The following is a 13,076-nucleotide window of genomic DNA, read 5'->3' as shown; positions in this document are numbered from 1 at the left end:
CATGTGACACACAAAAATCGATGTTTATCTGTGTCTCTTTAATATATACTTTTAAATTAAGAAATTAAATAATGTATAATACTAAAATTTGAATTATAATCTACAGTTTGATACCAATCGTATTGACATAAGTTCATGAAATAGTAGTTGAATAAAATTTTGAATGGGAGTCGACAAACGCGATGACATGGCCTTTGACCCATGATTCGTCTGCAGAGGGTTAAGCAGCATAAAGAAATTACGAGAAATCTTTTATGAATACCATAGCTTTGGTTTTCAGTACATTGGCTTTCAAACTCCATTCTTGACTAAGGTTTAACTAACTTTGTTCTATAAAGTTACAGCTGAAGCAGATGCTAACCATTTTAAACTGTAAATACAGAGACTAATTCGTGTTTGTGTATAAATTTCATAATGGCACTTCAGTTTTAAATTCAGTAATGAAGGTAGGATTAGGGTACATTTTGCAGATTTTTCATGATTACAAATAGTTAAAGTCTTATTACAATTTTCTGAATCAAACACATTACGAAAATAATAGTTATTATTGTTTTTAGTTCCTTACAGTCCTGGAGGAATAGCTTATGAAAGAGTAGTTAGGCCCCCTGACTGGGTAAGTATTTTGTGTGTGTGTGTGTGTGTAGTAGAAAAATCTTCAATAGATGTAGCATTAAAAGATGCATGATAAGAAACTTTTGCTTTAAATATTTTTTTTAAAGAAGATCAACAATAGTTATTTTCAAATCTATAAATAGTTCTGAGTATGATTTTGTTTTTACCTGGCCTGGGAACATTTAACGCTTATATATATTTAAATTCTGGGATGTGCTGAGAATGAAAATGTATATATATTATTTTATAGATAATTTTTCCAGTGCTCTCTCCTTAGTTCTTGATTTAAATATTTTAAAATAATCTAGTTTTTTGAAGCTGTTACATTTAGAGAATACTGCACGAGAAAAAACAACAATCCTGTTAATGCTATATCCCTTTCAGCATGCACACCGTATACTAGAATTGATATCTTTGATTTTAATGATATTGTTAAAAACCCAATTACCTGACAACCTTTTTTTGTGTGTGTATGTATGTAAGATGAAGTATAATCACATACTGTAAATAAAATCATGCAAATTAATTTAAAAAGAATTTTACAGTGAACAGATTTGTTGCTTTAAATTTGGTTAACATAAAGAATTTTCAGTTACAATACTTACGAGTAAGTAGTAAATTTGAACAGAATATGTTGAAAATACTTTAATTATATTATATTTTACTTATCCTCATACTTATCTAATGCTTTTAGTTTTTAACTCTTATTTATGATTGCAGTTGGTATAGTAGTTAAGAATACAAAATTTTGTTTGTAATTTGCTATTTATTGTTTAGGTCTTGGATTACTGGCATCCACTTGAGAAAGCTCAGTATCCTGACTATTTTGCTAGAAGAGAGCAAAGGAAGAAGGAATATATAGAACTATGGGAGAAAACTTATGGAAAGCCAGAGGAATCACCCTCTCATTAAAATATCTTTTTATAAATAGAGGAAGACAGTTAGACATAGGAAAGATAAATGTAGTATATTGACTGTTTAATAACTTTTATTTCAAATGAAACTATGTTTGAATAATTTTGGTGAGAATAAATTACAATCCTAGAAAATACACAGTAACCTGAGAACAAAATATCTCTTGTTGAAGTTGTTCAAGAAAGGGTAGATATAGTTTTTATCAACAATTCCTAATTAAGAACTGTTTAAGATATTTTATACTACTTTTCAAATGGTAAATTTTACTTTCAATAAGAACATTCAGTATTCACATTGCATTGTTTTTAAAGAACACAAACATTATGCATTTAGTGAATATTTTAGTACATTATTATTGGGGACAATATTTGTAATAAGAAGGCTTTTCAGTAATTCCCACTTTCAGAATTAGGTGTAATATTTCAAAAACTTATACCCCAGATACATAATCTAAGAAAATTGTCACCAGAACTTCTACAAGATAAAATGCAGAGGGTTGATCGTACTTTAAAAGAAAGATTTGCATATGTATGTTAATGCATTAACATGTATTTGCAGATGTAAGATATGGTGACATATTTAGCACCTGTATGTCATTTAATCATAATGAATTCCAGATCTTTCAACTGTAGAATGTCTTCAAGGTAAACTTGTTTTGTAGAGAAATATGTCACACACACACACAAATGAAGCCTATAAGACAGCAACAGGGTCTCAAACCACATCACTACCAGTCTGAGCAGTGGTTTCATCTGTAAAGTGAAGGCTATGGTTAGGAAAAAGAACCTTTTGATGAAAAAGGAAAAAACATTGCATTGAAGCTGGGCATATCTATTGGTACCAGTTACAAAGGCTTCTTGCTACTCTTGAAAATCAGTGGTTATTTTGATGAGATAGGTGGCTTAGGAAAGTGTACTCACAGTAACCCTATTCAACCACAAGCTTTTATGCTTTTGATCTGCTTAAAGATGGTCTTGGAAACTGAAATCTGTTTACATGTATGGTGGAGGATCTGTAGAAAGTTTCAAGATGTTGGAAGATCTGTGATTGGCCTTCCATCCTTGGCCAAAACTTGTTACAATGGAAACTATGGTGCTGCACAATAGTGCATATTTATAGCCATCAGATTGGTTCTAAAGACAACACCGGACCTGGGTCTTTTTAAGTGTGATTAACCTTCAGTATTTAGCCTTGACATCTCAAATATTTTAAAGCATATTTTTAGTAACTGTGTTGCTCTTCTTGCTCACTATGCTAGTAAAGACTTGGTAGATCTTTTTGAGAATTAAGGACAATTAAATGGAGAATTTTCCCACATGTGATGGTGAAAATCGAAACTTTGAAAATGTCATTGTTTTAATAATAATTGTATGATGAAGTGAAGTTTCATGATTTGTAACTGTTGCATCATGGCCGTGTCTCAAGACCACCATCATGCTGTAGTTCAGAGGTTATCAAGTATGTTGCAGACTTAACAAATTATATTAAATCTGTTTTTCATTACAAAATAGCAAATTTCACAGTTATAGAAGCCTACAGTATATATATATACTAAGAATGTATTAAGTGGTGGAATTACTTTATTTTATGAGAATCACGTTAACCTTTTGTGAGTAGAACACATTCTGACAAACTCGGATAATTCCATTCTATTCCTGATGACATGTGATTCAGCAATAGCAGTTAATATACTTGATAATGAATAAAATGATGACTTCAGTGTCTGGTTCACTTTATGACCTCAAACAGATGGACACATATAAGGCTGCTTACTGGTAAGCAACTTTTTCTGAAATTGGTGTTTTTTGATGATATGGACATGTAATTACACACCATGAGAATTGTTGGGTGTGTGGATTTTAATTTTTATCATCTCTAGTTCTTTGATGTAAAATACCTGTACAAGTTCACAATTAGTATTTCTATATCCTAAACCAGAAGACATACACTTGTTAATTTGACAGAGATTTACCAAACACAAGACTACCATTACAAGTGAATTCTGCTATTTTAGGTAAGTTGTATTTAAGTAACTGATCTAAAAATAAATTAAACAGGTGTTTTCAGATGCTAAAACATTCCTCAGAAAGAAAAAATGATGCAAGATAAATTTTGTCATTTATCTGGGATGCCATATTGTAAGTGATGATTTACACACATGACATCATGTTTATAATATTCATGTTAGTGTGAGGGTTCCTTGAGGTTGAGAAGTGAAATGGGATTAAGATTATATCCTCAATAATAATGATAATTTAAGTATATTCCAAAGTAAAGAAAAAAAGAGTGATTAAGAATGGTACAATAGAATGTATCTATTCTAGTTTGAATGATATGAATAACAACTTGTCTCGACATGTTGAGTTCTCGGTAAACCAAGTTTACCCTTTCTTTATATAAACGTACAATGTTTAACATCTTTGATCCACTTACATAATTTTCACAGATCTGTGTTACCATTTCTGAAAACAGATTATAGGGTACATTTATATCATCATCTTACACAGTTATAAACAAGCTGCAGCTCTAAGAATCCTTCACATACGTTTTCCTGATTTAAAGTGTTACAGTCACTAATTTGAATGACTACATTTCTAAGGATCTCAAGATGGGCCTATAATGATAGAATTATTGGTTGAATATATATTCTATAAATATTTATTAAACTGTAAATGCTACAGATTTTATGTAGATACAACTTATTTAATACTCCAAAAAAAGTACAGCTAGATATCTGTAAGAAACCCCTGGTGTTTATCTTGTATTGATGAAAGTCTTAAAAAGCTGAACATAACCCTACATGAAATATTTAATGTTTTGCTTTTATTCTTGCTGGTAAGTATAACTTTCACTGTATATTTGCAAAAGTCCTCTGTACGAATAATTTTATTTACAACCTTACACATTTATTACATTGCTATATTAGTACTACCATGGAATGTATGTTAATGTAAGAATATCTAAAACACAAAGTGTACAAAACTACTGCACATAACATCATATAAACATTTAACATAAGATATTTGTTTCCCACTGTAAATAAGAAATGCATGTCCTTCTTGTATAGTATTCAAGCCACATCTTATGTTTGCTCATACTTAGTATTCTGGTATGTTGGAGTATAGAGTTCCTTGTATAATGATATTGGATTATACAATATGATATCTAAAACAGTACTGTAGCATTCAAGCTTTGAAGCAGACACTAGGGCATCTTAAAACCACATTATGCTTGTTCTTTGGTTGTTGTAGTTGACCACCTAAGGAACACGTTAAAAACCTCAAGTCTGGAGCATACCATAAAACACATTAAACAGCACCTTGCATAATAATGTTTACGAGCATGCAAACATCTGAATTAGTTCTGAAATAGTATGTTACAAATACCAGCTCTGAAATATAGAACACACCCAAAATACGACATGCATTTTTGAAACTTACATTGGATCTCCTGAAATAGCACATTTTAGACATACGGGCTCTGAAGCATACAGTAGAACGTGTAAAACAGCGTTTTAAACGATCATCTAAAACAGTACATTATAAATTTTGAATGAAAATATCAACAAGGTATTTAGATGGATTCAGTTCCAGGTAAAGCAAGCTTCTTAAACAAAGGGCCATGTAGACAATCTAAGACAACGCTTTTACACATTAGTGCTTTGAAGCATATAATAGAACATTTAAAACAGCCCATTAACGTCCATTATTAAGAGCATTAATTACATTATATGAAACATGTTACTCTCAAATTTTGGAATAAGCAGGAAAACACCCAAAACAGCATGCAATAAAACAACTTTTAATATGTTTTTTTCTATTATTCCCTGTCGTAAACGTCTCCAAACACTACAGAGTTTGACTACAATCTTTTTTTTTTGCTTCCCAACGACTGACAACGTGAAAATTTTATAAATACATAAATTTCTACAATTTTTTCTTTCATTTTTTACAACCAAGATATTAAAACATTATAAGCTTTAAGACTTTTTTGAATACCTAGATGAATAATATGGCATTGCATTTATATATTACGAAGAGTAGTAAACACAGTGTCGTGGCGAATTTTTACACTTGAATATTGTAACTGTTACTGTATTTACAAAAATGTTCAGAAAGTTAGCAACTTAGCTATAATAAACAGATAAACATTGTTCTTTGACTTTTTTTAAAGAACATCATAAAAGCGCATTTTAATACTCTTTCTTTGAAGGCTACAAAGAATGCGAACAGCTGTTAAGGTTTACCAAGACTGTTCAGCAGGTCACGTTGGGAGTAGGAATGAAATGTCGATGCATGAGAGGACGGGATGTTGCGAATACGGATACAAAGAACAGCAGTTATCGTGGAGGAAGCAAGAAGAATAAGGATTGTAACAACAAGTGCCGTGACAAAACTAGGGGTAGACATACAAACATCGCCATCTCGACCGTTAGATCCTGTGGTCAGTGACACTGTGCCATTACCACTTTCAGAAAATATGATATCTTCTGGAGCCACCACTCGGATTCCACGCAGCAAGCGGATTGGTTCAACATTGTCGTGAAGCCTAAGAATGCCGTCTTTGTCTTCTTTTATCACCTTTACACCACCACGAGTATCTCTCTTCCTTCGTCCTGTCCGAGCTTGTGGGAATTCTGAACAGAAATCTTGACATTGGAACTTGCATATCTCGATGTTACATTCCAGGAACACTTCCATTGTGTCAGGGAATTTGAAGGCTTGGAAAAAAGAGTAAGCAATAATGCTTGCCCCAGTATTCCCTGTCTGTCTTGTTTTCTGCCACGGACCCATCAACTTCTTCTTTATTACACATCCTCGTACATCAGTTAGTTGGATGCCCTTACTGACATCTCCAGAATGTGCTGTACATTCCTTCACATGAATGTCAAAATTATCAGTGCCTTGCACATAGATGACCGCTGTTAAAGTATCGCCAATTCTGACTAATCCTGTAACAGGAACAGCAAATGGCCCTCGTCCAACTTGGATATCCATATAACTGTCTACAGAATCCCCGCTGTAGGTTATAGAGATGATATCCAGCATGTCTACGTTAATATTAGACGTCACAGTCTTCTCGAACTGACCAGTCCAGAGACAACGAATGTGTCGTGCAGTGTCCCACACTTCTTGAAAACCAGGCTCATTTTGAATTATTATAGTGTTCTCTAAATAAGCCTGACCACCTTGGTTGAATTGATCTACAAATTGGGTGCCACAGCGATCGAGGTAAACAGTGAACTCGTAGACAGATCTCCCATTGTTCGGCACCACATAAATACAGTTCGTATTACTATTTAATAGAAGAAAAAAAGTAAATTATTAGAACAATATTTTTCTCGTTTACTCACATTAGATATAAAGTATTAAGTAATAAAAAGTCGAAGATTTTATTATTTACTTGTAATAACTGTGCATATTTCCAACTCTACTGAAGTGACATGTCAACACACGAACACTGAGAATATTTTAACTGTTTCACTTGGTTATAACTATTCTAAACAGTTGGAAACGTACATCATTACATATAACTTGAACATTACTAGTCAATTTACCTATGACACTCAGTTATGAACAGAATAAGAGTGGCGGGGCATTGTTTCTTATTATGTTCCTTATATGAGAAATGGCATAAAGCCTAAACCTGAATCATGTTTAAATGTTCAGTTTCCATTGTTGTTTGTGATATATATATAATTTAAATAATTGACAGACGCTTTAATTGCAATAGCTAGAGAGGTGATGACCTTGAAAGATTACTGGAAGAGACTAAAGAAATGAAATGGGACATCTTTGCTCCAAGTGAAACTAATAGCATTGGAGAAGGCCTAGTAGAAACGAAAGAAGTATGGATATATGAGGCGGGGAAGACAGAACACGATTCAACCTTAACACACGGCTGCCAAACATGAGCGCTGACAAAAGAGATAAGGATAAAGATAGGAACCACACAAAGAGCTATGGAAAGAAAAATACTTCATATAACATTACAAGACAGATGGAGAAATGGCAGAATAAGAAAAACAACAAATATAATAGATGCAGTAAGGTTCATTCTAACAACTAAATAGGCTGGACACGTGGCAAGATATTCGATAATAAGTGGGCATTAAGAACAATGGAATGGCAACCTAGGACAGGGAAAAGATCTAAGGAGAGGCAAAAGAGAAGATGAGGGACGATATAGGGGTGGAATCAGATGGACACGGTATTCTAAGAATAAGAAGTACTGGACTGGTCTCACAAGGGATGACTGCAGCTTAGATAGATAGAGAGCTCATTCTTTAGGTAAAAAAGCACTCGGTTTACCATTTAACAAACTTAAAAATTGGCAGAAGACTGTACCGATCGTTAATGGCGCCCTTTCTAAGACAAATTCTGCGCCCCTCCGAAAGAAAACAATCCATTCTTGACTTCAGAGACGCAAACTCACGCCTCTTACGGCTCGGCGTTGTTTGCAGACGTAACGTTCACACTAACCTTGATACGGCTAAAATTAGCATCCTATTAGAGGTGTCCCTAGAGTAGGCCCAGGAACAAAGAAAAATATGATAGGCGAATAGTTGAAATGTTTACGAAGTACCCTACTGTCAGTAGCTAGAGGGTTGGCACTCGGTACGCGAAAAGAGGAAATGTTGGAATTCAACAAAATTCCACCTGTTTTGTCCCCTATGGACACAAAGGTAAGTCTCACGATTTATAATGCTAAAAAACCTGGTTTCGATACTTGTGGTGGGCATAGCCCAGATGACCCATTGTGTATCTTTGTGATTTACTACAAGTAAACAAGCATCCCATTTTGTTTTCGGTAAATAGTTAATTTACCCTTTAGTGTATGTGGTAGAGTGCTCTGCCATTTAACTACTACTTAATCTTACTAAATATTTTTACCATTTTATAATGATTATTATTTTAGAAATTGGAACTAATTAATATTAACTAACAGATAAAAATAATCACTGATGCAATACTATTATATTTCGAGCTATCTTCACTGGTTTATTGTGTATGTGATATTATTATCGTATCTTTTTAACTGTAATGCTCACTATTCGACACTAAACAATAGTAATTCATTTGCCGCCCCATCCCCAGTGGCATAGCGGTATGTCTGCGGACCTACAACGCTAAAAACCGGGTTTCGATACCCGTGGTGGGCAGAGCACAGATATCCCATTGTGTAGCTTTGTGCTTAATTACAAACAAAAAAAAGTAATTGATTTATACTAAATTGTATTTCGTGTTGAATAATTTAGTTTTAATTTAAATGTTACATTATGTACGACCAAAAGTTTGGTTCGCATTTCGCGCAAAGCTACACGCGAGCTATCTGCGCTAAATGTCCCTAAATTAGCAATAACAGACTAGAGATAAGGCAGCTAGTCGACGCCACACACCGCCAACTCTTTGGCTACTCTTTTACCAACGAATAGTGGGAATGATCGTCACATTATAACGCCCCTACGGCTGAACAAGTGAGTATGTTCAGTGTAACTGGGTAAAAGTTTTTAATAACAAAATTATAAATTTGGCTTATGGAAAACGGCCCGGCATGGCCAGGTGGTTAGGACGCTCGACTCGCAATCTGAGGGTCGCGAGTTCGAATCACTGTCCCAACAAACACGCTCGCTTTCAGCCGTGGGAGCGTTATAATGTGACGGTCAATCCCACTATTCGTTGGTAAAATAGTTGGCGGTAGGTGATGATGACTAGCTGCCTTCCCTCTAGTCTTACACTGCTAAATTAAGGACGGCTAGAGCAGATGGTCCTCGTGTAGCTTTGCGCGAAATTCAAAACAAACCAAACTTATGCGAAACATTTGCTCTAACATTATTTCAGAAAGTTTTGGGCATTCTACCTGTAATATCCTTTAGAATAAATAACACCGTTGAATGGACTGCTGAACTCTATCCTCACGGCCATCGTTTCCTTCTGACACTGAACGTCGATGTTGAGAATTTGTGGCATTTGTCCTGCAGGGGCCAATGGTAACAACTCAGCCTCTGGCGGGATATTTTGGGCCGCTGGGAGAGGATTGAAATTAGAGTATGAATTTTGATTTACTGGTCTGGCTGGAGAGACGCGCTGTGGTCCTGAAACGAATCCATTTCGTAGATTTTGACCTTGTCTACCAGAGGAGGTAGCACTGACAAAGCTAAGAAGTGGAACTTGACTCTGTCCAGAAGACGAACCATACTGTTTTGCGTCACGGGCGCGAGCAACCTAAAGAACAATAAATTAGATTTAAAAGTTAAGAAACTGGCTATGTTTGTGTAAAATTAGCACTATTAGATTTAATAAAGAAATCATGCGTAGCGAATGAAAGTTTTAACATTTAAATTAGTAATTATAGTTTCGAGACAAATCTTCCACAACTTCGAGATTATGCATTTGAAAATATCAAATAAAAAAATCAGATACATAATGAGAGTAAATTCGATGTATTGAAAATTTAATCAAATGAAATTTTGTGTTGTAACTTAAGTGTTTTTAACAAAGAAACATAAGTCTTTTTTTTAACGTTGTGTCATATTAGCATGTTTGGGAAATTAAATATATAACTTTACACTTGCTGTTGCAAGAAACTGAGATCTAGTGGAAAACTATCTGAACCTCTAAAACAAGAAACAGGAACAGGAACACTATGAAATAGATAAAATTCGATAAATACATTTCAATATTTCTAAGCTTAGCAGCTTCAAAATAAACTTATGCTGACATTAATTTTCAAAATGGAATGGTGGCTGTTTTGGCGTGTTTGTAATTTACGAACAACTATAAATATTGTTTTTACATAATTCGCAGTACTAAATAATTTCATCTTAACATTAATGAAACTGCAGTTTGAGAATTATTTCATTCATTCATTCAATTATTTCAGGTTATAAGTATGGCTAAAACTGCAGATGATTTTCAAAGAATTAAAATTAGTAAAAGCTGTTACAATTTATTGTTTGTTTGTTTTTTGAATTTCGCGCACAGAATATCAACTGAGAGATAAAAATTTAATATCCTTTTAAATATACTATCATTTATAATCAATATAGTAACTTTAAAATTAAATATATATTTTCATTATGATAACATTATCGTTTTCAATGGACACTAGCGCTACCTATTAGGTTTATAAATGTTGAAGGTGATCTCAAGCTTAAATTTGAGACATTAAAACTAAGATGTCTTACCTCGAAACTAGGCTTGTGAATCATACTACAAAGGTCTGTAGCTTATACAAAAGGGCGCTGAGAAATCTCGAATCGTATGTACACGAAAGGTAATTAAATTTAGAGTTGTAATTAGTGTTTTGCTAGTGGCTGGCTGCATCGTTCATACTCGTATTTTTAATGTTTATCTACAATTACTACTACCAGTTGGAGAGAGGAAAGCTTGTGCTTCAGACAGTGATAAACTCCTACAACATATAAATAAATAAGTGGATGATCATTATAATTAATAAATACTTCGTACTCTTAGGACCGTAGTAACTTACTACCGTCCGAATAACATGTTTTATGTATCGATTACAACTTGCATTTTACAAAATATAACTTGCAAGTCAAAAGAGGTAATGCCATTTCCATCTCTAATTTGTGTAACTGTAAGTTAGAGTCTAGCCATACGAATCACTGGTTAGGCCTTACTTGTAAGTATTGTCTTTTTACTTTTCTTAAGTTCGCTAAAACTTTTACTCTGTTTTAGTAAAAGTAAAAAGCATATCATAAACAATAATATGGGTTCATAATAATACTTAGAGGGATTGCACAAAACTTTAATAGTAATAGAACGTTCTGGCAAAAATGGAAAAAACTACTTAAACAGTAAATATTAGTTCAAAACAACACTTTAAAACTTTTACTATCGACTGCTAATGCTGTATACGTATATGAAAATTAACAAAAAAGCACACATGTTAGGTTTATAAACAAAAGAAAATCCACTCAAAATGACCTGTTTGTAATTTATTTTATTAATATTATCATTCTCTTGCCAGACTGTCCCCTAGTGGGACAGTGGTAAGACGTCAGATTTACAACACAAATCGGGGGTTGATTCCCCCTTGGTGGACACAGCAGATAGCCCAATGTGGCTTTGCTATAAGAAAACACACACACACTTGCCAACCTACGTCAAAAATGGCTTGGTATATTGCACCCAAACCAATGATGAATATGTTTTGTTTCAAAGAAGGCAAAATGTCAAAAGAAAACTGATACTTACATGTAGAGAGTAGAAACCATATGTTATATAAGCCAGTATAATTTCTTTTTTAATTCCCAATAGTTAAATAATTTATTGTAGTTATAATGACAAAAATCCCAAAGAATAGATATGTTTCATTACAATAAGTGATAACACAAATAATATAAGGAATTTTCATTTCATTAACAAATATCTCCCCTCACTCACCTAATACCAAAAGAAGTTTTCCAGATGATAACTTGTTTGGAGAAGGTGCTTGTACCTGAGTCAAAAGGTTGGACCTGTGTAAAAAGTAATTTTTTTATGACAGTAATTAGAATAATTTATTTTGTTAATAGTAGGCTTAACATTAACAGTTATTCAAGATAAATACTTTTTAGGTATGGACATGCAACCAACACATAAAGCCTGTCCAATGAGATTTGCTTATGTAACCTGCAGATATTGATGCAACATCTGTTAAATGTTTCAGTCTGAACTGTTATCATGAACCACGATATGCACAAAACCCTAATAGAACGTTAGGGCAAAAAGCACCCTAAACAGTAAAGATTCAGACCAAACAACACTATAAAATCTTTACTATTGACTGCTAAGGCTGTACACATATAAAAATGCACAAAAAAGCACGCATGTTAGACTTACAAGGAAAAGAAAATCCATTCAAAATGGCCCATTTGTAACTTTTCTTCTTCTTATTATTATTATCTTGCCAGACAACAACAAAAACATCATCATATATTGCCCCCAAACCTTTTGTAGGATACTAAATAAGATACTGCAAAGGTCATAAGGGTTTTGAAAAGTTGATTTGTTTCTTCTATATTTTACATAAACTAAAAAACATCATAATTTTAGTGTAAACAATGTTATCATTACCCCTTGAAGTTAGCTTTCTTACAAATACCTTGTGTTCCTTTAAAAAGCTTAAGTAAAGGGTGAAACAGGAATTACCAGCCAATAATAAGCTGAACATTAGATGACTATAACATGTAGATACTCAATGCTTTGTACACTATACAATTGGTGTATTTAGGGAGTCAGTCCCTGCATTATGTGGAAAATTTTTAAATATTCAAGGTAAACATGTTCCATATAGAAAAAAAAAGGGTAGCTGAAAAAACAAACTTAAAAATAGCCCAACAAAGCCTTATATCTATTGAACAGAATTTTAAACAATCCAAAATACAGTACTACAGTCTAAATTATTAAATAAACTATTCCATAAGTTTAAAAGCTAACTGGAAAAAAAAAGTGTTAGGAATAATTCTGCATCTAGGCTTCCAAACCCCAAGTATTCAAATTTGTATTTCCAACTTTTTCATTCCACCAAGGGCCCAGCATGGC

At 33.4% G+C, this 13,076-nt stretch overlaps 2 protein-coding genes across 2 annotated transcripts in view; one reads left to right on the top strand and one right to left on the bottom strand.

Moving 5' to 3' along the window:
• The window catches only part of LOC106465658 (NADH dehydrogenase [ubiquinone] 1 beta subcomplex subunit 9-like), a 6,059-nt gene extending 2,813 nt beyond the window's left edge, over positions 1–3,246 (top strand). The window contains exons 2-3 of the mRNA XM_013925894.2: positions 558–613; positions 1,390–3,246. Of these exons, the coding sequence (XP_013781348.1) occupies positions 558–613; positions 1,390–1,524 (191 nt within the window). The 3' untranslated portion in view covers positions 1,525–3,246. The remainder of the gene's footprint in view (positions 1–557; positions 614–1,389) is intronic.
• A 2,516-nt stretch (positions 3,247–5,762) lies between these two features.
• The window catches only part of LOC106465655, a 39,115-nt gene continuing 31,801 nt past the window's right edge, over positions 5,763–13,076 (bottom strand). The window contains exons 3-4 of the mRNA XM_022393593.1: positions 9,388–9,553; positions 5,763–6,822 (exon numbers count right to left, since the gene is read on the bottom strand). Of these exons, the coding sequence (XP_022249301.1) occupies positions 5,763–6,822; positions 9,388–9,553 (1,226 nt within the window). The remainder of the gene's footprint in view (positions 6,823–9,387; positions 9,554–13,076) is intronic.

The sequence above is a fragment of the Limulus polyphemus genome, unplaced genomic scaffold (assembly GCF_000517525.1).
Source record: "Limulus polyphemus unplaced genomic scaffold, Limulus_polyphemus-2.1.2 Scaffold2014, whole genome shotgun sequence".
Taxonomy (NCBI): Eukaryota; Metazoa; Arthropoda; class Merostomata; order Xiphosura; family Limulidae; genus Limulus; species Limulus polyphemus.
Note: the sequence above shows the minus strand (reverse complement) of the source record. Positions and strands in the feature narration are given on the sequence as shown.